This window comes from Gymnoscopelus microlampas, assembly GCF_963454915.1.
Source record: "Gymnoscopelus microlampas genome assembly, chromosome: 8".
Taxonomy (NCBI): Eukaryota; Metazoa; Chordata; class Actinopteri; order Myctophiformes; family Myctophidae; genus Gymnoscopelus; species Gymnoscopelus microlampas.
The window spans coordinates 4,693,081-4,720,040 of NC_139945.1; the positions used below are offsets into that span (position 1 = coordinate 4,693,081).

Consider the following 26,960-nt stretch of genomic DNA (forward strand, 5'->3'; position numbering starts at 1 on the left):
TTACAAGTAAAAGTCCGGAATTCAAAATTGACTTGAGTAACAGTACAAACATATTGGCATAAAATTGTACTTAAAGTACCAAAAGTAAAAGTACTCATTATGCTGAATGTCCCATTGCACAAGTTTAAAAAAAAGAGAAACGTTTGAAAATAGCAGATCTACAAGCTCACAAAGCTTCCTCCCCCCCACACACACACACCCCGTCCTCCTCCTCCTGCTCCGAGGGGAGGCCCCCGCGGGCTCAGGAGGGAAATTACCTCTCCACACCAACTACCTGTGTGGCCCTTCTACCACTTCCTTGCATCAGCCCTCATCCCCAATCCACGATGAGTCACAGTCATCAGTGGAGTCAGAGTCAAACAAACACTTAATAATGAGGAGAAGGCAGAAGGAACTACTATTGAGCTACAACACAGGCGGGGCCAGGCCTGTTTCTGACTATAAGTATAGGGCCAGTGGTAGTGGTAGGGCTAGTCATCTAAATGCTAAAACAACTTCATACTGTATGTTGGAGTTCTCGGAGGACCATCAAAGCCACAGGTAAGGGCCCGGGGTCATTATTATATGTTTCTTTCGATTTTAAAATGACCTATTGTAGGCTATATTTGCTCTCTATATGAAATAGACTGATATTTCTTCTCTCATCATACATTTCAGAGATGAAGCCCTGTCTCTTCATCTTTTTGACACTGGGCATGTGCTTCATGCACAGCCACTCTACTCCATCAGGTATAATATGTTACAAAATGAAAAACTCCTGCATAATTTCATTAAGTTATATTATATTCATTGTATAGCTGCTCAGCATAGGTTGGTCATTGCTTGCATGGATATCACAAACCGTGGCAATTTCCATGGTATGGAAGGACATGCTACTGTAATTCTCTTTCTGATGGTTTACAGGGGAACATTTGGGCAGCCCATACTTTCAAGATGCGTTTGAGAGGGCAAAGAAAATTGTGGATGAAGCTTACAAGTACTCCAGAGAAGAGTGAGTTAATGAATTTACCTACTACATACAGTACAGTTCACTAAACAACGGAATAATGCATACAAAGCATTTATTCTGCTTCAACAGGAACAGTAATAATCAGTAAAAAAAATCACACCCAATGTGAAGTGAGTGGTGCCTTTGATGAGTTAATTTCATTAAGACGGATAACACCCAGGATTTGAGCCCACGCAGGAAGGGACACTAAAGCTAATGATCTTATGCACTAGTCTGGCCTAAAAGGGAATCACCCTCGGCTGGGGGAGATTAGGCTTTTGGTCTTTAGGCAGAGGCTCTTTGCAATCTACTACACATGGATAACAAATGAAAACAAAAATGGAGGACAGGAGGATATTTCGATCTCTGTATAGGGCATAGCAGTGGTGGCCATTTTCTGGTTCCACTTCAAAATAGTCAATGCATTTTTCCCATTGACATTTCCAAAAATATTTATATCAATTAATTTAAGCCTAGAATCAAGCCATCCAGGGTCCTGGTGAATCATGACCATAACACATTTTTTTCTGTGATTTTTTTATTTTATTTTATATTCAATTATATGATATACTATATTTAATAAATACCCTTTGTTTTGCCGTTTTCAAAAAGAATCAAACGTTTTATGGTCATGATTCACCAGGACCCTGGATGGCTTGATTCTAAGCTTAAAATAATTGATCTAAATATTTTTGGAAATGTCAATGGGAAAAATGCATTGACTATTTTGAAGTGGAACCAGAAAATGGCCTCCACTGCTATGGCCTATAGGACATGATTCTTTCATTTATCATTACTACCTATTTTCTTTCAAGGAGCCTGCGCAGGGTGCGTAGGGATCACGTCAGCCCCTCTGATATCCTTCGGCTCATGAAGCAACCACGCGGAGATACCCGCCAAGCAGTGCGCTCTGCAGACTACATGGCCCAAACCATCAGGCTGTTGCGCGACAAGGTGCACCGCGTGCACAAACGCTCTTTGAATGCAACAGGTCAGCTGAGACCTCAACACAAATGCACATTCCACCAGTGGTGGAAAGAGTACTCAAATGTTTTACTTAAGTAAAAGTATCAATACTGCAAAGTACTCTGTTACAAGTAAAAGACCAGAATTCAAAATGTACGCGAGTAAAAGTACAAAAGTATTGGTATCCAAATGTACCTAAAGTACCAAAAGTAAAAGTACTAAAATGTTTCAAAATAGCAGATCTACAAGCTGACAACGCGTCGCGCTGCGACGCGTTGTGAGCTTGTAGATCGGCCATTTTCAAATAGCCTTGGTATAAAATAGGGCTAAAGTGGTTAATGTATGTTTTATAATGTAATAATTTATATCTGCAAAGTAACCAGTAACTAACGTTTTCAAATAATTGTAGTGGATTAAAAGTATTTGCCCCTGAGATGTAGTGGAGTAGAAGTAAAAGTAAAGACAATTGGAAATACTCCAGTAAAGTAAAAGTACCTCAAATCTGTACTTGAGTAAATGTACTCAGTTACTTTACACCACTGCATTCCACACACAATCTATACCTGTGTCCCGAAAAGCGCAATCTAGCAGAATCTGCCAGCTCACAATATGTAGCATTGTGAGGCGTTGTGAGCTTGTAGATCACCATTTTTGGTGCACAACTCCATTAGACAAAGTATAAATCAGGCTTATATAGGCTACATTATGTAGAAACTCATAAACATTTTAATACTTTCTTTTCAGATCTTCTTACTCCTGAGCAGCTGACGATCCTCGCTGACATAACGGGATGTCGCGCTCGAGTGCGTGACCCACAATGCCGCACCATCCAAAACGTGAACAGATTCCGCACGGCCACAAACGTCTGCAACAACTTGTAAGAGCTACCATCGTGCATTTGTTACATTACACAGCTGAGCCTAATTAGCACCTTATGTTTGTTGCCGGACCCAGGGGGTCTGGCTTACATGAGGCTTTGTACCTGTTTTCTCCATACATGGGCATGGTCACTTTGTCCTTAGGCCCCAGCCATAAAAGTCTGTCCCCCTTTCGTCCATACATGGGCATGTTTTGTACCCGTTTTCTCCATACATGGGCAAAAAAAATGTTTTGGTCACTTTGGCCTTAGGCCCCAGCCATAAAAGTCTGTTTATTACCGGTACTTTATTTATTATTACGGTTGTGTGTATGTGTGCACCAGGACGCGGCGACAGGACGCACGCGGGTCCGTCCGTCCGCGATTGTTTGTTTGTGTGTTTGTATGTTTGTGTTTGTGTGTGTGTGTGTGTGTGTGTGTGTTCGCAACGAGGGACGGCTCCAGCTGTTGGAACTGTTTATGAGCCTGTGGCTCCGTGACGGGATGCGCGTGTGTGTTGCAAGTGTTGCCGGTACTAAGTCACTTTCCATCCCTGATCTACCGTCTGTACACAGCGCGCTACCCACATTGCACATATTTGGGTGCTCATATCCCCCGACGGTATGGTCTATAGTCAATTTAATTTTAGAAACTTATCTTTAAGAAAAGCAAATGTTCCAGAACAGTGTTTCTAATATAACAGCTAAATGTGTTAGAAATGTGGCTGGAATTGTATGTTTCCTTTGGGTTTCTCAATTGAATATGTCAAATGCATGACTCTCATGTTTTTTTTTTAGGAGGAACCCTCGTCTTGGGGCCTCCAACACCCCATTCACCCGCTGGCTTCCTGCTGAATACGATGATGGCATCTTCCTAACAAAAGGCTCCAGAAACAAGATCAACAATGTGATGCTCCCACTGGTATGATATACTGTAGTTTATACAACAGGTAGTTCCGACCAAGCAATCTGATTGGTTGAAATAGCTATCTAGCCGTGCTTCAAACCAGCATGATAGCACGGGCCTAATCACATTAATAAATCACTCCGCACTGCAGTCCGCACCTGATTAGACCATATATGGCACAGCTGTGCTGTGACGTCACGCTGTCCCACGGTAGGAAAACAAACTGACTGTAGCCTGACCCACCGCCGCCACCGGAGAACAAACAGCTATGCAAAATGGACTATGTTGTTAATTTTGACTTATTTGACTTATTTGGTGGACTTACGGTTGATGTGGCGAAAATAGCCGATCTACAAGTACACAACGCGTCGCCATCGCAACGCGTTGTCAGCTTGTAGATCAGTTATTTTGGCCACGTGACATGGTCGTACGACGGAGCATATAGCCTACTGGGGGTGCAATACGTTAGCCCGACAGCGCATTCCTCCGACAGCGCATGCCTCCGACGTTTCCAATACTAACCCTATACCAAACCCGCACCCTAACCCTAACCGCACGCGGATGCCACATAGTCGGAGAAAAGGGATGTCGGATTATCGTATGCCTCCCGCCTACTGGAATCAGCTGTGTTGATGAGACGGTGCCTCAGAGCACTGCTACAGGGACTATTTAATGTCTCAGTCAAATAAACTCTTCTCTTTACAGGGAAACGGATAATAGCAAAACAGTTTTATTATGAATTGCCCCACAATATGAATACATTTGGATGTGTTTTGTTAACTGTGGTATAATCGCAATATTACACTCGAGGGTGTGCTTTACCTACATTATTGGCACTTCAGTGATGCTTGCGGAACTCGGCTCCGCCTCGTTCCTGACCGCATCACTGGCGTGCCAATAATGACGGTAAAGCACACCCTCTCGTGTAATATTGCTTAAGTAGTCTACTGGATGTACTGCATGATGCATGAGATATCAGAATAACATCTTCAATAGATTACTTTGCAAACATGACCAATTCTGCTCCTCTCTAAGGTGAGAGAGGTCTCCAACAACATTCTACGCACAATGGATGCAAACGTGATCAGTGACAGAGAGAACAGCCTCATGATGCCCTTTTTTGGCCAGTGGATTGATCATGATCTTACCTTCACACCCGAGTCCCCCAGCATCCGTTCCTTCAGCAATGATGTTAACTGTGATGAGAGCTGTGAGGAAGACGAGGAAGAAGAGCCCTGCATCCCCATTATGGTTGGTGTCCTTCTTCTAGCCTTACTGCAATAGAGCACCGAAGTCTGACGTAATTTACACATCCTTGGTTTGTCTACCTGGTTCGCGGTTTTCCACCCCTGCTCTGAATCCCATAGACGTGTTTAATATCGCGTCAAATAAGAACTGTGTTCAAAGTTGCAAAGTTTTGCTCTCATGGATATGAAGCATCAACTGACGGTGAGAAAACGATAATGTTACTTCCGCCGAATTAGTTAAATCTTCGCCAAAAACAGACTGTATCAAATATAAGCGACTGACTATCATAAACGATACAGAGCCTCCTCCCTGACAATATCGCCGAGACAGTTTGTTTATTTTTGGACCACACTTCTTATATGAGACGATTCTATGATGATCCAATGTTATTCTCCACAGAGAAATTACTTTACGAACCTGGGGATGAGCGAGTGACGTCAGGACTTATGTACTCTGTAATCTTTATGTTTATGTTATGTTATTAGCCTGCAACAATTTCAACATTTCCCCAAACTGTTCCCAGTGTTGTTGTTTTTTTCTTCGCATAAACTTCAAGCACTGAATCTGGTGTCCCCAATTTGGGCACGTCATTAAACTGATAGATCAACTATTTTCACTAAATTTTGTCGACGTATAAAGGGCTAAGTGCTTAATCTATGCTTTCCAACAAACAGTTACCCAAAGATGACCCTCGTTGCCCCCGCCCCCCCAAAGGTTGCCTGCCTTCCTTCAGATCGGCACCTGCTTGTGGAACAGGAACTTCAGCCTTCAACTTTGGTGCTAAACCAAACAAGAGAGAGCAGATCAACGCTCTGACGGCCTTCCTCGACCTCGGCCAAATATATGGGTCCGAGGAACAGCAAGCAATTAGCCTCCGTGACTTAACAAACGACAGGGGCCTGATGCGTGTCAATGCGCTCAGAGACGGTGGGCGCGATCTGCTTCCCTTCGACCCTCTGGATGCAAACACGTGTGCCACGCGCAGAGAGATCACCCGTGACCGAAATGCAAAAGAGGTGCCCTGTTTCATTTCAGGTCAGTGTGAGCTCTGTTTGACTCTGAGGCTGAGAACAGGGCCGGACTGGGACCAAAATTCAGCCCTGTGTGCAAGCGTTTTGTCAACAGGGGGGTGGGGGGAGCGTTTCACTATTTCAGCCCAGCCCTTTACATGAACTCTGCAGCCGCACTGAGGCCCCTGCTGGAAAGCATCCCAGCCCAAACATTAACGTAACTAATAATTGGGCCGCGCGACCCGGAAATGACCGTAATAATCCTAAAACGGGAACGAAAATATGGCGGCCCACCGGGCCATTTGCCCGGTACGCCAAATGGCCAGTCGGCCCCTGGCTGAGAATAAAATATTTGAATCTGATGACGAATGAAGAATGCTATTGATACACTCATTTAATCCATTAAGACCGGGAATGCAGATCTGTGTCATTTTAAGATTTCTTTGGCCATTCAAAAATAGCAGATAGACAAGCTTGTAGCGCTCGCACTACGAGCTTGTAGATCTGCTATTTGTATACATGTTTTTTAAAGCGAACATTTTTGACTCAAATTTTTGCTTCTGGGGATTCTACAAATGTCTTCTAAATCCTAACAGTTAAAAAACAAAAACAATCTTATGTTGCTATAATATCAGTGGTTCTCAAACCTTTTTCATGTGAAGGACCACGGACCCCCCATCTCAAAATATTTAGTTCCAGGGACCCCCAGAAGCAAAGATTTGAGTTAAAAATGTAAAGGCTTGCACACATTTGGCAGATCACTGCAATTTTTTTGAATAGCCAAAGAAATATAAAATAACACACAGGAGCGTTCCCAGTCTTAATGGGTTAAAGCCCACCTGACCAATCAAATGAAGGCAAACATCCAATGATAGTGTTTGACATATTGACATATTTGGTCATTGTCTGTTTTGCTATTTTTTTCAGGTGATCGCCGTGTGAATGAGAACTTGTACCTGACATCTCTTCACACACTATTCATGCGTGAACACAACCGCTTAGCCCGTGCACTGAAGAGAATTAACCCACACTGGGACGGTGAGACGCTCTACCAAGAGGCTCGCAAGATTAATGGTGCCTACACACAGGTAACATGACATGATGGAACATATGAACTCATATTTCTCCAGTGGTGTAAAGTAACAAAGTACATGTTTGTACTCAAGTACTGTACCTAATTTTATTTCCAATTTTCAGTACTTTTAGGCAAATATTGTACTTTTACTCCACTACACATATTTGAAAACTTTAGTTACTAGTTACTTTGCAGATATAAATAATTACGTTAGAAAACACACATTAACCACTTCAGCCCTATTTTATACCTATAGGCTATTTGAAAATAGCAGATCTACAAGCTCACAACGTGTGTACTTTTACTCAAGTACATTTTTAATTCCTGACTTGTACTTTTAACAGTACTTCTACATTGCAGTATTGATACTTTTACTTAACTCATTCAGTGCCAATTAAATAAAAAAATATTGCGTACTGTGCCAGCGATTTTTCAATTTTCTTACCTTTTCAAGTAGTCACAGAATATTTATCTCCAGTATGATCGATCCCCTGATGGCTGCTAATCACAGAGGGTTTCACTGTGCTTCCGCAAAGAAAAAGAAAAATGTAATCGCGACCTCCCCGTTCAATTTTATACAAAAAAATTGAACGGTAGGCCTACATACAACAAACTGTACAGGAAAATAGGGCATGTGAGAACGCCTCTCCTACTGCACAAATGCACAAAAGCTGTCTTTATGTTGTGTTTTTTTTAGTAACAGTGTCCTGTCACTAACTGCGTGGAATAACATACAGCAAGGCCCACCCATGTATACCTTTCAAGCAGGCGTGATTCAGCCAGTGGAGACAGTCGGGGGCGGGGTTTGCCAACCGGTCCCGTACGTTCCCAAATCACGCGTCAATGGCACTGAATGAGTAACACATTCGAGTACTTTTTACACCACTGCTGACACCACAATATTTCATATCTTCTAGGTGTTCGTGTTCCCGGACTACCTGCTACATATTCTTGGTCCTGCCGGAATCCAAGCGCTTGGCCCTTACCCTGGCTACGACCCTAATGTAGACCCCAGCATTTCCAACGTTTTTGCTACAGCGGCATACCGCTTTGGACACAATACCCTCCAGCCTGTCTTGCCCCGTCTGGATGAAAACTACAGGCAGGCTGATGGCCGTAATGTCCCGTTGTTCCAGGCCTTCTTTACTCCCTGGAGAATTGTTTTTGAAGGTATGGTACGTCCACAAAATGATTGTGTTTTCAAAGACAATTGGACTGTTTTTTTTTAAATAATATTTCTTCAATGGGTATTGTAACAATCAGTGGTGGAAAGTAACTAAGTAAATGTACTCAAGTACTGTACTTAAGTACAATTTTTAGGTACTTTTTACTTTACTGGAGTATTCCCAATTTTCTGTACTTTACTTCTACTCCACTACATCTCAGAGGCGAATATTATACTTTTACTCCACTACAATTATATGAAAACTTTAGTTACTAGTTACTTTTCAGATATAAGTTATTACATTATAAAACATACATTAACCACTAGCTCTATTTTATACCTAGGTTGTTTGAAAATAGCAGATCTACAAGCTCACAAAGTGTCGCGATGTGACGCGTTGTAAGCTTGTAGATCGGCTATTTTCAAACACTTTTGTACTTTTACACAAGTCAATTTTGAATTCCGCTTTTACTTGTAACAGAGTACTTCTACAATGCAGTATTGATACTTTTACTTAAGTAAAACATTTGAGTACTTTTTCCACCACTGTTAACAGTACACTTTTTTTTGGGTTTACATTGGTTTTCTCAGGTGGCATTGACCCTGTGCTCCGTGGCATGGTTAGATCGCCAGCAAAACTGAACACTCAGGATAACATGTTGGTGGATGCTGTGAGGGACCAGCTTTTCCAATTCATCAGGGAAGTAGCTTTGGACCTGGGCGCCCTCGACATGGCTAGAGGACGTGACCATGGCCTTCCTGGTACAATACTTTCAACCTGGTCTCCATATTTCATTATAGGCCTAAGCGAAGATTTCAAAATGTTTAAAATATATAAAACAAATCTTTTGTTTGGGGGGGGGGGGGGGGGGGTAGCAGAATTACAAGCTTTCTTTGCAACACATGAACTTGTAGATCGGCCATTTTCACCACAAAGCCGTATGATAGGCTACTGCTCACCAAAATGTATATATAAAAATATATATATCATTATTCATAACAATTGTTATGGATCAAAATCCATAACAATTTTCTTTGTTTACCAAACAAGGTTATAATGCCTGGCGCAAGAGTTGTGGGCTCTCTCAACCTCAAAATGAGGCTGAGCTCGGTCAAGTTCTGCAGAATCCTAACCTGGCTCGCAGGCTGCTTCAGCTCTACGGCACACCTGCTAACATGGACGTCTGGCTCGGTGGTGTAGCTGAGCCTTTTAGCGGAGGTGCCCGCGTTGGCCCTCTGTTTGCCTGTCTCATTAGAAAACAGTTCGGGGATAGCCGTCAAGGAGACAGGTGAGTGATATAGAAATACATACATGCATACATGCATACATACAGTAGCCTACACATACATACATACATACATACATACATACATACATACATACATACATACATACATACATACATACATACATACATACATACATACATACATACATACATACATACATACATACATACATACAGTAGCCTACACATACATACATACATACATACATACATACAGTAGCCTACACATACATACATACATACATACATACATACAGTAGCCTACACATACATACATACATACATACATACATACATACAGTAGCCTACACATACATACAGTAGCCTACATACATACATACATACATACATACATACATACAGTAGCCTACACACACATACATACATACATACATACATACATACATACAGTAGCCTACACATACATACAGTAGCCTACATACATACATACATACATACATACATACATACAGTAGCCTACACATACATACATACATACATACATACAGTAGCCTACACATACATACATACACACACACACACACACACACACCCTACACACCCTACAGTGTGTAGGCTACATACAGTAGCCTACACATACATACATACATACATACAGTAGCCTACACATACATACATACACACACACCCTACACACCCTACAGTGTGTAGGCTACACACAGTAGCCTACACACACACATACATACATACATACATACATAAACGTGTGTGTGTGTGTGTGTGTATGTGTATGTGTGTGTGTGTGTGTGTGTGTGTGTGTGTGTGTGTGTGTGTGTGTGTGTGTGTGTGTGTGTGTGTGTGTGTGTGTGTGTGTGTGTGTGTGTGTGCGCGCGCGCGTGCGTGCGTGCGTGCATCTCACACCTTCTTCTCTATTCCCAGGTTGTGGTATGAGGCTCCAGGCGTCTTCACCCATGAACAGAGAGCTGAACTGCAACGCATATCCCTGGCCAGGATCATCTGTGACAACACTGGAATCGGCACTGTTCCTCAGGATGTCTTCAATGTGACATCAAGGCTCGTCGACTGCAATACAATCCCAAGGCTGGATCTGGAAAGATGGAGAGAGCAGAATTATGCATAGGCTCTGTGCACAACTGTAGTCCTAGGTTTCCAAACTAAAGAATGTTGTCATTTATTTGAATGAGCAAAAAGTTGATTCTGTGTCCAAGGCTGCAGTGTGCGCAGAGGAATTTGTCACATTGTCACATTAGGGGATGCATGCGCCCCAGCAGAGTGACCATCCCTCATTGTGCCCGGGGAGGCAGTTCGCGCGTTCTCAGAGGTGGACAGAGTACTCGACCCCAGTACTTGAGTAAGAGTACAGATACTCCCTGGTTAGATTTACTCCACTACAAGTAAAAGTAGCTCAGTCAAAATGTTACTCGAGTAAGAGTAAAAAAAGTACTTGCTTTTAAATGTACTTAAGTAATCAAGAGTACATGCTTTTAAAAACACTTAAGTAAAATACTTAAGTAAAAGTAAAAGTACATTTCTTATTTTTCACATCAATGAATTGCTGTAATTTTTTCACAATAAATGTATAAGACCTTGTAACTCTTGATTCAGAGAAGTAACTCTGAAACCACCTGCACTGATGTGCTTGCTTGTAGAACCAGTACGTTATACAAAGCCTGCAGAAATGCCTATAAAAACATAGAATTGAAATTAATGGGATCGAAAAGGTTGTCATTGTCATTTTCATGTTTTATTAAACACCCCCCGCACAGTACACTCATTTTTAGAACACATGTTCAAGAATATCAGGTAACAGCTGGAGTAGAGGAACACATTTTGTTTGCATGTTCTCCCCGTGTCTCCTAGGGTAGTTAATACCCTCACAAAAACATATAGTAATCCTGGTCACTATACTGCCTCCCCCTGGTCAGCCGGGGCGCCTGATGGAGGGGAAGGGAACTGGTTGGAATAACGCGTTCCTTCCACGCGCTACGTCCAACCAGGGAAACTCCCCCCTGTCAGGTGACAAGAAGGTCAGTTGGCTCTCATGCATTGAAGGAGGCATGAGCTCGGCCCTGGCCTCCCTAGGCTGGTGGGGGGAGTGTAGTGCCCAGGATCACTTAGCAAATTGGCACCGGGTGAAAAAAAAGGGTTACAAAATCGAGGGATATAAAAAAAGAAAAACAAAAAAGGAACACATTTTGTAATGCTTTTAGAAGGCTTTATATTGGAGGAAATGGGACTCATCACAAACAGTGAGTGCGATAGTAGAATGAGCTGTGACAAGCCTGCATGTATCTGCAGGTGGTCCATTTACAGTGGAAATGAAAACAACTTTTAAACATTGTTATAACAGTGTCCACACATACAGTAAATGGACATTGTAAAGCCATCATTTGCACCTACAGTAGGCTTTCAGTGGCGCACAGACATTAGGCAGGGCATCTCCCCTTCACTGAGAGGAGCAGTGAAGACATTTCTAAACAAACTACATCTCTGCTTTCAAGAACTCAACGGTTGAAACCACTCCACAGGAAGAACATATACAGTACAGTATCACAACAATATTTGACCTGTCTGTCTCTAGTATGGAAAAGCATAACACCACCAGAGAGGAAATGCAGTGTCTGTCTGTCTGTCTGTCTGTAGTATGGAAAGACATAACACCAGAGAGAAAATACAGTGACACCGGATGTACTGTCCGTCATATTTGAACCACAAATGCGCTGCATGGATTAATCTACCTTTATAACTGGCTCAACAATACTGCTTTCATCAAGACAAACTCAATAAAAAATATAGCTGCAAGCAGCAATAATACGGGGCCAGTGAATGCAGAAAGAAAAAAGAAAGAAGCAATGATAAGTAATATGCACAATAAGCCATAGAAAACATAGAACTTGAGAGAAATAAAACCAGGCAATTAACAAATGAGCATTTTAAACCCTCACTAACCTTAACTTCAGTAAAACTATGCCTACCCCTAACCTCAAGAAATACTATGCGTAAGCCTAAGAATGCCAAATCACGATCACCTCAACACATTGTCGGGGACAGGGATCGAACCAGTGACCTCCGGACTCATAGGCCGCCTTTCTTCTCATTGAGCTAGATATATAGGCCCCCTGATAGTGTCTGTGTCTGTGATCTATAAGTCTTTCCGTCCCTGTTGGACCAAGCCTCTGTTTTGCTAACAACTCTAGATCACTGGTTCACAAACCATTTACCAATAGAGAAATTGTATGTCTCCTTGGAACCAAAACTTCCGAAAGTAGCCGATCTACAAGCTCACAAAACGTTGCTATCTGAAAAGTTGTGAGATTGTAGATCGGCTATTTTAACAATGAAGTATGTCAAAAACATACTCTCAAATAAGCATTTCATGTTATCTTTATCAATTGCACATGCATTTATTGATACAGTCATGTTGTTTGGCATTGCACTTTAAAATAACTCTGCATGAAGTGAGCCTAGAACCGGCGACCTTGCGGTTGTCAGGCAGATGCTTAAGCGAGAAACCATTGGACAGACAGACCTGAACTGGTGAAAAAGCAGCTCAAACAGATGATACAGTTTCATGCAAATAGCTGAAAATCCTGGGTTTTTCAAACTGCTCAAAATTGCGGACAATCTAAGGGCCACCCTTTGATGAATGAGTGTGAGAATTATTTCTTGATAGTTTTTCATGACCATCTACCATATGGCCGAGTTTCGTAAAAAGCGTATGCATGGTTAAGCCAGAACTGCCAAAAACAAGTGTTTTTCAAACTGCTCAAAAAAGCGGAAAATCTAAGGGCGGAGCTTATTGCTCAAAGTGATACATGTGTTCCTCATGAGTCAAGGCACAAGTGTAAGCAAGTTTCACGACTTTTGGCCAAACAAGGCATGACTTATGCCTGTTTAAAGTTTGCATTTTCTAAAAATTGCTATAGCGCCCCCCTTTGGCCAATTGGAGTAAGATTGGTTTCAGTGATATTTGGAATGACCCTCAACATTTCTGCAAAGTTTCAAAGAAATGTGAGTCTGCATGTATGTGTTAGGGGCAGATGAATAATTGTCATAAAACTGCAATAGTTAAAATCTATCTCCTCCTGGGATTTTGGAGTAATCTGCACAAAACTCTTTACACATGAATTTTGGACCTCTGCCAACAAAACGTTAGTAGCGTTTTTTCCATAAGTGAAAACATGCAGAAGTTATGAGCCAATGTATGTTTTTCATATAATTCAAAATGGTGGGATGTCTAAAAGTCAGAGGTCAATAGTCAGAGGGTGAAAGTTGTTCAGCATGAGGAGACGCATACAGTATGTGTATCCAAGTTTCATGGCTGTAGGTCAAACAGGGCATGAGTTGTACCTGTTCAAAGTTGCCATTTTCAATTGAGTGCTATAGCGCCACCTTTGGACGAAAGATTGTGAGAATTATTTCTTGATCGTTTTTCATGACCATCTACCATATGGCCGAGTTTCGTAAAAAGCGACAGCACGGTTCAGCCAGAACTGTGAAAAGTGGCAGAAGTGACAGAATAATGGCAATAATAAAACAGGTCCAGAGCTGAGCTCTGGCCCCGTAATAATAATAATAATAATAATAATAAATGTAATAATAATAATAATAATGATGATGATGATGATGATGATGATGATGATGATAATATTGTGTCTGTCACATAATTCCCTACCTGAGACAGAATGGTTTTGTTTTTTTACTTTTTAATGTAACCAAAGCACATTTTATGTTCATATGAAATTGAATTATAGTTGATAATTTAGCACGCCTCGCCACCCAGCTCTATGAAGTCATCAGGAACATAATTCCTGGTCTTCAAAATTAAAGCCAAAGTATTATAATCATAATTTAGAAAAATAACACATACAACTGTAATAACTAAATGATTAAATCATCTACTAGTTATATGCAGTTAACAAACAACTGGTAGCCCAACAACTGTTAAACAGATCTGCTGCTTTTCAGAACATGATGTCTCTGCTCAGATTATTAAGTTTTGAAGTTATTAGATACAAAATGAATGAAATAACTCACATATTGTCCTGCAGCTCTAGTGTAGTGGGTTTCAACCCTTTTCATATCAAGGTCCATTATTTATTGGGCATTTGGGCCACGGAACCACCGTTTGATATGATTTAGACTCTCAGACCTAAGAGTTATATTTAAGAATATAAGAATATTTTCTTGTCGTTGGATAAGATTTTGTCCACAATTCCATCCATGCTGTATTGATGTTGGTTCCATAGGAGAGATAACAGGCAAACATTGATCAAAATAATATTTTTTGTACATTCTCTAATTGTGTAGACTTCTTCTTCTTAAGTAATACAGATGTTTAACAATAATTTAACTATTGAGAGCGTAACATTTTACACTCTCAAGAGTTAAAGATCTATAAGGGTCCATTTGGTTACCAGCTCTCCATCATCTAGCTGGGGACCACCTGGAACCCTTTCAAGGACCACTGGTGGTCCCTGGACCACTGGTTGAGAACCACTGCTCTAATGAAATAATTAAGACACAGAAAAACTCCTGCAGCCGCGCGGCAGCCATAGAGTTAAAAATAAGGCAACAGCACGATGCTTCCTGTGGGTTCATTTGGTAACTAGCAATTTATTACTGTTCCTGAGCAATTATAACCAAAACTGGTCATGAGATCCATGTGAACCACTCATTATTAGTGAAATATATGAAATATATATATTTTTTTCTACATCAGTACTTTGTGTGCCCTCATTTCTACAGCCTTAAATACATATTATAACTATTTAACACATTTTCCAAAGCGGCAAAATAAGCCGATCTACGAGCTTCTACACATTGTTTGTAGATCGGCTAATTTAGCAATGAATACGTTTGAAAACCACTGAATATAAAATGAGGTGATGATCAAAAAACGAATGATTTAGAGTGAAAAACCATCCTTGTAAAAGTATTGTATTAATTATACGTTCCTACTTCTACATGTACTGGAGGCCTGGTGAGCCTCATGTTGAAGGCAACAAGACCCATAATGCAGAAGAAGACTGTGTTGAGTATTATGATGGGTCTGTGTCTGGCGTTCCTGACAGAGGATGGAACAATGTACCGTGTTCCAACCTTTGCACTTCCTGGATGTGTGAAAGAGCTCTGTGCTGAAACCATCATGTTCACCATGTATCAGTTAGCTGGTGTGTTGTCTGCCTTGCAAGTTCTACCCAATATGCACTGTAGACTGCATTACATAAATTATATTCATATTTTCATATATATAGTTAAAGGGGAGCCTATAGAATGTGAATAACATTAATCTAACAGCCATCTGTTCCATTTTAATACCATGTCTCCTGTAGATTAATATAATGTTTGTTCTGTTCTTAAAACAGTGCAAGAGAAGTTATGCATCTATTTCTCACCAGTTTTAAGCATTTCATTGCATTGTCTCCGCCAGGAGACTATTGTTTTCATTCTCGTCCTTCCGTGTGTCCACCAAGCTAACATTGGTCAAGCTTCACGTGACACGTGACAATATGTTGAAAGGGTGTGCTTTGATTGGCTAGCGAGACGCATGATGACATAGAGACCCATATAAATAGGTGTGTCACTTCGAAAGACTATTTATGTCTTTCGAAGTGAGGTAAGACAGGATTAATCAGGAACCGGAGGAGTGTCAGACACGTGTCAGACGAGGCTCCCAGAAGAAACACATCTCCCGCGTTCAGGCTCTCAGCTCCGAGGAGCACATTTTCTAGTTTTATTTGCCATTTAACTTTCTTATTGATTGATTATGTGCTTTAACCACTTAAGCCCTATTTTATACTTTGGCTATTGGAAAATAGCAGATCTACAAGCTCATCGCAATGTGTTGCGATGGTTGTAGATCAGCTACAGGACCACAATGAAAACAAGCCTCTAGGGATCTTTGTGTTATCCTTTTAGCATCATTGTAAAATCAGACCACTGTACTATTTGGAAACTGTTAATAAAGTATTCAATAAATCAAATGGTATTTTTTATTTTAATGTAAAGCACTATCATGTTTTGTATTGAAGGTAATATACAAAGTTGTACAAGTTGCATCATTAGTATATCATCATCATAATTATTATTGTTATGTCTGTAAAGCATTATAAACACATTCATGAGACAACACTCTCATACAGTATGTTTATAATCATGCAAGACATCTTATATCAATGCTTATAAAGTATAGGCCGTGGGCATATTGAACATTATACATAAATGCTATTCTCACGTTGAATTATTATTATTGTTATTAACTCAACAGAAGTAACAGAATTACTGTTTGTACTCATTTGATCATTAATGTCTCTTATGATGGAGCTTTGTTGAAACAAAGCGTCACCTTCCTAAACTAAGTCATTTTCTGAGGAAATATTATATTTTTGCCTAAGTCAGCTCCTCATGACAAATCTCCTAAATGAAAAGGATCATGCTGTTCCCTCCCCTTTTAGTATAATGGCCCATCTCCCTAGTGTGACTTAGCCAAAATAGGCCATTTCCAATGTAGTTCACTACAAATGGCAAATAAAATGACTCTGATTTATTCGGCCTAAGTCAGGTTTAATCCTATTTAAACCTATTTAAATCTCTTATGTTACATAACTGACAGACTGTGTTGTTTTTATATTAATAGTCATCATTTGTTATAAACGTTTTAGGCGAAATGATTAAGAAATATATAGATTTGTTTTGGATTTTTATTTTTTCTGGAAAAAAACGTAAAAATGTATTCAAACATCATCATAGTCAGAGGCATCATTTGCGCGTCTTAATCTATTAAGACCGGGGAAGTATCTGTGTGTCATTTTCAGTTGTCTTTGGCTATTCAAAAATAGCAGATCTACAAGCTCATAGCGCGACACCGAGTGCCATAAAGTGCCATAATATCATTATTGACACTCACACTTGGCATAACCTAAAATGTAGTTACTGTGGTCAGCCTTTGGATGGCAGTATAGCCCTTCAAAAATAATGGAGTATTCTGTTTCTGACCCATGCATCCCTCGCACCTGAACAGTTGCCTTTTCAACAGTGGTGTAAAGTAGTAAGTACATTTACTGTACTTACTTAGTACAATTTTGAGGTACTTTTGTTTTACTGGAGTATTTCCATTTATACTTTTACTTCTGCTCCACTAGATCTCAGAGGTAATTATTGTACTTTTACTCCACAATTATTTGAAAACTTTAGTTATTAGTTACTTTGTAGATTTTGATTATTATTACAAAACACACATTAACCACTTCAGCCCTATATACATTTCGGCCATTTGAAAATAGCAGATCTACAAGCTCACAATACGTTGCGATGCAACGCATTGGTGGAAAATGTTGTACTTTTTCCACCACTGCTTTTCAGAAAATGTATCATTTAAGTAGTCTAGCACCTGAGTAGTAATACTGTAATATGCCTGACTACGCCACCTCCCGCTTGTGGAAGGGGCAGGTGGAACCCCTAAACCTTACACTGTTCAACTTCCCTTAAACAGGAACAATTACTTTACTAGAGGCAGTTTGTGATAAAATATAACAACTTTATTACCATGAAATCACAAAACACATCACTGTTGTCTATTACAAACTAACACGACAATTAAGGTCCTTAAGGCAAGGTATTTCGTATTACAATGGCAATCTAACAGTTACCTCTCGCAGTCTAAGGAAGGGCGGGCCCGCCCGTGCACACAGTGAATACCAAAATAACTAGGGGAAAAGAAAAGGGGACAGGCCTGGCCTCAAAGAAATCATGCAATATAAATACGAAATTCAAATACAAAACATGCAGTGCCAGGATATATCAATACACACCAATAAAAACCAAAGGGGTCCCCAGTGCAGTCCCAAGCTGAGAGGAAAGCCGTGTGCAGCAGGGCGGACCCGGCCTTGGACAGGGTTACACAAATTAAACTGTAACAGAACAGAGGAGAGAAAAAGTTAAAATATGCCAATATGGACAAATGTTAAAACCTATGCCTACAGTGTACCTTGGCTAGATGGCTCAAATAAACAAAACAAAAAGAGTAAATTAACAGTGGAAAACAGTGGCCGGTGTGGTCCCTTTAAGGAGACAAACAAAACGCATTAGTTGCCAGCCCTAGTATCACACTAAATAAAACATTATATTCAAATCATTAAAAGAACAAACAGTTTAAAACCTACTTTGTGTTGCAGTAACTGTGCACACAATTCAAGGCCAAGGCGAGGGGGGCAACCTCAACACCAGAGCTGCTGTATAAAAGACAGTGATGTTACAAACTAAAATACATTAAAATGCACAAAGAGGCAATGCATAAAATGTATACTGCTTTACCCGTGTCTCCAGGTAGGGCAGACAGAACAGACACCACAGGAGGTCACTTCATTTGTAAAACTGAAATAATAAATAAATGCATTCAAATAAGATAATAAAACACAATGATGTTGGCTAAATTAAAGTGCTGAAGAGCATGGGAAGCCTCCATGTGCTCAACAGAAAATAGGCAACCAAACAAACAAAAGCCAGCAGTAACATGTGCTCAAACAATAAGCTAACATTAGCATTAGCTGCAACAAACAAAAGGGTCACACAAAGTAGCAGATCTACAAGGTTCAGTGTTTGGCCTACCATGTGTTCTCCTCCTCCCTGCATGAAACATGCAGCCTACAGCAGAGACAAATGGCTCTCTACTGGGAGGAGCTATACTTTTATACTTCCTGGTCATGTGACTAAGTCAGGTGCAGTGGGTGCACCATTCACCTGGGTTCCCACAGTAGTTTTGATATAATTATATAAAAGAGCAACTGATATTGTTGCAGATGTTTTGTCCCATATCTGTTGAGCTATACCTTTAATGACTCTATACCAGACTCCCTCATTTTTCTCTATCGTTGCTGTCCAAAACAGCTCCTTTTATTATTATTTTAAAAACATTTTAAAATAGTGAAAATAGCAGATATACAAGCTCACAATGCGACGCGATGCGCTGGGAGCTTGTAGATCTGCTATTTTCACTGCTTTTGTGTGACACTCTTGTATGGTGAAGTAGGGCATCAATTGACCAAAAAAAAATGAAATATAGAGATACAAGGTTTCTGCCCAATCCGCCATTTGAAAATAGCCATATAGGTTTCAACTGGTTACACTGATTTTGATGCTAAACTAATTTAGCTATGGACCATCTGGAACCCCCTCATGGACCCTTGGGGGTCCCCAGACCCCAGTTTGACAACCACCGTTCTAGAGCATTTAACACTTCCGTAACTAAGCAATCAATGGGACCGATTTTGAGAATTGAAAGTGGCTTAACTTCTCTCAGGAAGCTCTGAGGAAGTTCCCCTTTCATGACTTTTCCTAAATATATGTTTCAAACCATCTCCGTTTTTTTTTTTTTTTTTTACTCATTATAAATATGAAATACATACCATGTATCCCATCCCAGCCGTTTTATTTCGGCTAAATTGATCGCTCTCCCCCTCTCTCCCCCTCCCTAGAGCACTTTACACCTCGAGACCCCCCACAGAGCGGCCCGTAGACAGCAGACTTGCTGCTGCGCAACTATTCTATGTTGCCATGTCTGCTTATTATAAGCGACTTTGGGCGTCTTTCTATTATTATTATTATTATAATGATATATATAATTACATTATAATGGTAATACTTTTCTACTCCACTACAACTCAGAGGCAAATCTTGCACTTTTACTCCACTACAATTATTTGAAAACTTTAGTTAGGCTACTAGTTACTTTGCAGATATAAATATATTTTCATACTTGTTTAGATTAGAGCTTCATGCATGTCCTTTTGTAGATAATTTTTATTAGGTAAATATTTATATAGAAAGGTCTAACCAGGGACTGGGGTTGCAAATTTGCCTCGGATATAAACCCCATTTACAATGCAATGGTTTCATGCCTCACTGTTTTCTTAGGGCACAATGCATGCAGTAACATTTTCATAGACCTGACTGCTTATTTTTCTCTCAAAATTTGGCAACCCTTTCACTGCAGTGTACAGAGTGTTTGCTACTGGATCGCGCTGTTTTAAAATGCTGTGCCAACAGATGTGATCTACAAGCATATGGCTCGTCAGGCAGCGATTGTTTTATGTTTGTAGATCAGATATTTAGCGCAGGAATGAGCACATTTGTGGAACATATAGCGATGTGTTCACTTGTTACGCTGACAAGGAGATGAGAGGGACAGGAGAGGAGACGCTTTCTCATCAGCGTGAACAGCTGATAGAATGAGAGCTTTACGCTCAGACAATAATGTGAATATTATATAATATAATATTGGTTTGTCAAGAGATATCGATGTGTTTTGCACAATGGAGATCACGTAATCTAACCCTAACCCTAACCCTGGAGTCACGTAATTAGACAGTGGCTTCAGTGGTTCATATAGGCTCCATGTTTCACTGAAGAGTTTAATGTGTGACGCTACAGATCGCGCTGTTTTATACGCTTTTTTTTAAATAAAGATTTTACATACAGAATCTGCAGTTACCATTACAAGTTAGCCTAATTTTATAATGTTTGTGTCTGCCTACAACAACAACATTATGTGGGCTCACTGACTGCGCAGAGTGCAATTGAGATGTTAATGGCTATTTAGAAGACAATGGAACCCCCCACTGTGTGGGTGAGAAGGTGTCAGCTAGTCTGGAGCACAGAGGTGAGACAGTAACGAATAGGAGAGCTTGATTTCTTGTTCAAAATGACCGTTTTGCAGGCTGTGTGTTGGATAATGTAACCTCAGTCATGCCAGTGTTAAGCAATGTAATGCATGTAAACAACTGGGAAGGGCCATGGGCAGTCCTTTCATGAGGAGGAGCAGGGACTAGGACAGGTGGGTGGTCTTGTAGGAGGAGGTGGAGGGACTGGTTCAGGTGGGAGGTGCTAAGGTAGAAAACCAGGTATACTTAACACTGGCATGACTGGGGTTGCATTATCCTACACACAGCCTGCTAAACGGTCAATTTGGACAAGAAATCAAGCTCTGCTATTGGTTCCTGTCTCACCTCTTTGGACCAGACTGACTGACACCTTCTCACCCACCCAGTGGGGGGTTCCATTGTCTTTTAAATAGCCATTCAACTCCACTCTGCTCAGTCAGTTAGCTCACTCACTCTGTTGTTGCAGGCAGAAACATTTTAAAAAGTAGTAATTTAGTAGTAATGGTAACTGCAGATTCTGTAAAATGTTTATAAAAAAAGCGTATAAAACAGTGCAATCTGTAGCGTCACATTAAACTCTTGAGGGAAACATGGAGCCTATATGAACGCTGAAGCCACTGTCTAATTACGTGACTATCTCCATTGTCCAAAACACATGGATATCTCTTGACAAACCAATATTATATTATATAATATTCACATTATTGTCTGAGCGTAAAGCTCTCATTCTATCAGCTGTTCACGCTGACAGAAACGTCTCCTCCTCCTGCCTGTCAGCGTAACAAGAGAACACATCGCTATGTTCCACACATGTGCTCATTCCTGCTACTCCTGCGCTAAATATCTGATCTACAAACATAAAACAGTCGCTGGCTGACGAGCCCTCTGCTTGTAGATCAGTACTGTTGGCGCAGCATTGGGTTGCCAAATTTTGCGAGAGAAATGAGCAGTCAGGTCTATGAAAATGTTACTGCATGCGTTGTGCCCTGACAAAACAGTGAGGCATCAAACCATTGTGGGGTTTATAGCCGAGGCTAATTTGCAACCCCAGTCCCTGGTTAGGCCTTTTTATATAAATATTCACCTAATAAGAAAAAAATTACGAAAGGACATGGAGCTCTAATCTAAACAAGTATGAAAATATATTTTTATCTGCAAAGTAACTAAAGTTTTCAAATAATTGTAGTGGAGTAAAAGTACAAGATTTGCCTCTGAGCTGTAGTGGAGTAGAAAATTATTACCATTATAATGTAATTATATATATAATTATAATAATAATAATAATAATAGAAAGACGTGGAAAAACAAGCCCAAAGTCGCTTAGAATAAGCAGACATGGCAACATGGCCACAGCAAAGTCTGCTGTCTACGGGCCGCTCTGTGGGGGGTCTCGAGGTGTAAAGTGCTCTAGGGAGGGGGAGAGAGGGGGAGAGCGATCAATTTAGCCGAAATAAAACGGCTGGGATGGGATACATGGTATGTATTTCATATTTATAATGAGTTAAAAAAAAAAAAAAAAACGGAGATGGTTTGAAACATATATTTAGGAAAAGTCATGAAAGGGGAACTTTCTCAGAGCTTCCTGAGAGAAGTTAAGCCACTTTCAATTCTCAAAATCGGTCCCATTGATTGCTTAGTCACGCGAGTGTTAAAGGAGACACACCATGAATTTCACTTTTTTTATTTTTTTTTGTATTTTTTTGGCTCCCCAGTGTCTCTTGTACCCCAAAAAATATTTTCTTTTAACATTCAGTCATTCTTTCTCATTTCAGAGATTTTCAGAATGGGCGTGTCTGAACAGGCCATCTCAGAATGGCAAGTTTGCTTACCTCACCAAACTTTCTGCCCATGTATTTTGACAGACAGAATTGCTCAGTACCGCAGTACAGCACCCCCCTAGCCAACAGGACGTTTTGGTATTGCAGCTGAAAGTGCTTTATAAGCCTGAGAGAATTGACTTGGGATGAGTATATCTGAGTGTTGATTTAGGCTCAAACCTTTTGAAAATGGTTTGAGGGACATACACCTATGATATTAAATATCAAATATTTTTTTAAAATTCATGGTGTGTCTCCTTTAATGAACTGGAGGCGTGTCCACATAAAACATACTTTTATCACTTTCTGTGCACTTTTTTTAAAACAAATCTTCCTCCTAGTATAATCATAATACATGATGATAGTGTTTTAGGTGGAAGAAAAATCACGGCACCCCATCTTTAACTTCCACCATTTGATCCTTTGCTCAACCTTCAGTCTCTGCAGGGTGATCCTACAGAGCACCATGCAGACTGCTCTGTCTCTCTGTCTATGGTGCTGAAGCACCGTTATGTGTTTGCTTCAGGTGGGGGCTCTAAAACCAATGCCTTGCTCAAAGTCACTGACAGGAGTTTCTCTCTAACATGTGTTTTGATGTGTGAGGAAACCCAAGTGAGCAGTGGTAGAACATATACAAACTGCACACAGAAAGATCCCAGTCAGGTGTTTTTGGATAGCTATTATTTACTCCTCCTGACAGATCTGCTAGCATGAAATATACTGTACTTTAATGCTAACAATTGACTTGCTGCAGTAGGTGTACATTTTTGTAATTAGTGGATCTCCCATTTTTGTTTCCATATAGATCAGCTACTGATCAGTTTTGAGCAGTTACATGACATGAGGTGCCTGAAGAAGAAGCAGCTCTGTGGTGAGTGAGACGTCACTGTTCTTATTGATTATTATATCATGTTGTTCATTAATTTGTCAATCATATGAGGGAGAAAAAAAATAACTGTGTCCAACTTTATTGTTTTGTCATTAGAATCACCTGGATGGCAGAGGTTTGACAGAGGTTGTTATTACATCTCTACTGAGGAGAAAACCTGGGATGAGAGCAGACAGTGGTGTAGACACAGACAATCTGACCTGATTGTCATAAACAGCCAGGCAAAACAGGTAGTGTGTGTGTGTGTGTGTGTGTGTGTGTGTGTGTGTGTGTGTGTGTGTGTGTGTGTGTGTGTGTGTGTGTGTGTGTGTGTGTGTGTGTGTGTGTGTGTGTGTGTGTGTGTGTGTGTGTGTGTGTGTGTGTGTGTGTGTGTGTGTTCATGCTTGTAAGATTGTGTGCATATATGCATGCATGGCTTCATGCTTGTTCGCACACACACACAGCGTGTGTTTACTTGACAATGTTACGTTCCTGGTTAAAATGAATGGTTGTTTACTATGTTTCTGAAACTCTGCGAGGCGACAGGCTGACTTTAAAGGGGCTACACCATGAATTTAAAAAAAAATATATTATATATAAATATTGCCCCCTAATACGTTTTAAACAGGTTGTAAGCCTAAAAAACATCCAGATATTTTTTCTCACAATCTGACTGTCTGTCATTCCAAGCTTTTACAGCTGCAATACCAAAACGTCCTTTTGGGCAGGGGGGGGCTACTGAGCAATTCTGTCTGGCCATCATCAATGCAAAGTCAAGGCAAGTGATCACTTGCTCACTTGCCTTGCCATTCTGAAATGGCCTGTTCAGACACGCCCATTCTGAAAATCTCTGAAATGAGAATGAATGACTGAATGTTTAAAAAAAAAAAAAAAATTGGGGCTACAAGAGACACTGGGGAGCCCAAAAAAATACTAAAAACCTTAAAAAAAATGAAATTCATGGTGTAGCCCCTTTAATCATTATGCTGAAATCCTGCGTCCTCCATGACTGCAAGGGGCTACAAATGTTTGGCCATAAAGACCCCAATGTTTTAGTTATGAGTTTGATCTGTCTGATAATATCATCTGCTTGAAGACGCTGTTTAAATGCTATGAGTTGTTCTTTCCTACCCGACTCTCTCCTCCTTGCTCTGTCATCGGACGCTGGGAGGATTTCTGCATAAAATGGTTTTATCCTCCATGTCTTGTCATTGTCGTCACCCGTCATATAATACTTATTATATTAATATAGTAAGTGAATCCATAAAGTCTAATGATGGTGTTATTGCCGATCGAGCTCACAATGCATCACATCGGGTCATTTAATTTAATGACAGACGTAGGCCTATGTGTGATATAGTCAGGGGTGTATTGGTGATAACTGACTTCATGTTACCATCCCTATACGACATGTAAATGTGTAGCTTTCTTAAAATGAATAGGTTATACATACTGTAATATAGGGTAATACGCTATGGTACAGTAGATCTTTATTATAAATTTGAACTAGATGATTAAATCATCTACTTATATGCAGTTAGCAAACAACTGGTAGCCCAACAACTGTTAAACTGATCTGCTGCTTTTCGAAACATGTCACTGCTCAGATTATTACGTTTTGAAGTTATTAAATACAAAATGAATGAAATAACTCACATATCGTCCTGCAGCTCTAGTGCAGTGGGTTTCAACCCTTTTCATATCAAGGTCCATTATTTATTGGGCATTTGAGCCACGGAACCACCGTTTGATGAGATTTAGACTCTCAGACCCCAAAAAAATATTGTGTTATCGTTGGATAAGATTTTGTCCACAATTCCATCCATGCTGTATTGATGTTGGTTCCATAGGAGAGATAACAGGCAAATGTTGATCAAGATAATAATTCTTGTACATTCTCTAATTGTGTAGATTTCTTCGTCTTGAGTAATACAGATGTTTAACAATAATTTAACTCTTGAGAGCGTAACATTTTACTCTCAAGAGTTAAAGATCTATAAGGGTCCATTTGGTTACCAGCAACAGGCTAATTATATATTTTATTTTATTTTATTTTATTTTATTTTATTTTATATATCAGTACTTTGTGTTTCCTCATTTCTACAGCCTTAAATACATATTATAACTATTTATTCATTCATTTATCCCACACATTTTCCAAAGCAGAAAAATACGCCGATCTACAAGCTTATACACATGCACCACCATGTTGTGAGCTTGTAGATCAGCTAATTTAGCAACGAATAGCTACGTTTGAAAACCACTGAATATAAAATGAGATGATTAAAAAACAAACGATTTAAAGTGAAAAACCATCCTTGTAAAAGTATTGTATTAATTATATGTTCCTACTTCTACAGGTACTGGTACCCTGGTGAGCCTGATTATGAAACTGCATGGTTCCCTAATGCAGAAACAGACTGTGTTGGGTATTGTGACGGGTCTACGCCTGGCTATCCTACCAAAGGATGGACCGACATTCCGTGTTCTTATACCAGTTACTGGATGTGTGAAGTCCAGTAAGCTGTGCTGAAACCATCATGTTCACCATGTATCAGTTAGCTGGTGTGTTGTCTGCCTTGCAATCCATTTCTCACCAGTTTTAAGCATTTTATTTCATTTTAGTTGCATTTAACTTTCTTATTGATTGATTATGTGCTTTAACCACTTCAGCCCTATTTCATACTTTGGCTATTGGAAAATAGCAGATCTACAAGCTCATCGCAATGTGTTGTGAGGTTGTCGATCAGCTACAGGACCACAATGAAAACAAGCCTCTAGGGATCTTTGTGTTATCCTTTTAGCATCATTGTAAAATCAGACCACTGTACTATTTGCAAACTGTTAATAAAGCATTCAATAAAATCAAATCAAATGCTGTTTTCTTTTTGGTTAAGATTTTCCTCTTAATATTTTTTTCTTCTTTTAATATTTTTTAATGTAAAGCACTATCATGTTTTGTATTGAAGGTAATATACAAAGTTGTACAAGTTGCATCATTAGTATATCATCATCATCATTATTATTGTTATGTCTGTAAAGCATTATAAACACATTCATGAGACAACACTCTCATACAATGTTTATAATCATGCAAGACATCTTATATCAATGTTTATAAAGTATAGGC

General features: G+C 40.0%; 1 protein-coding gene across 1 annotated transcript; it reads left to right on the forward strand.

The window, feature by feature from the left end:
- Positions 1-674: 674 nt before the first annotated feature.
- On the forward strand, positions 675-26,363 carry LOC311050087 (eosinophil peroxidase-like; the record flags this gene model as incomplete). Its single annotated transcript, XM_084064053.1, has 15 exons — positions 675-729; positions 904-991; positions 1,804-1,979; positions 2,699-2,831; positions 3,608-3,731; positions 4,752-4,967; positions 5,639-5,999; positions 6,902-7,062; positions 7,967-8,219; positions 8,806-8,976; positions 9,266-9,503; positions 10,404-10,527; positions 23,401-23,488; positions 23,768-23,833; positions 26,191-26,363. Exons 1-15 carry the CDS (start codon positions 696-698, stop codon positions 26,361-26,363), a joined length of 2,406 nt encoding a protein of 801 aa, XP_083920179.1. The 5' UTR covers positions 675-695.
- Positions 26,364-26,960: the final 597 nt, after the last annotated feature.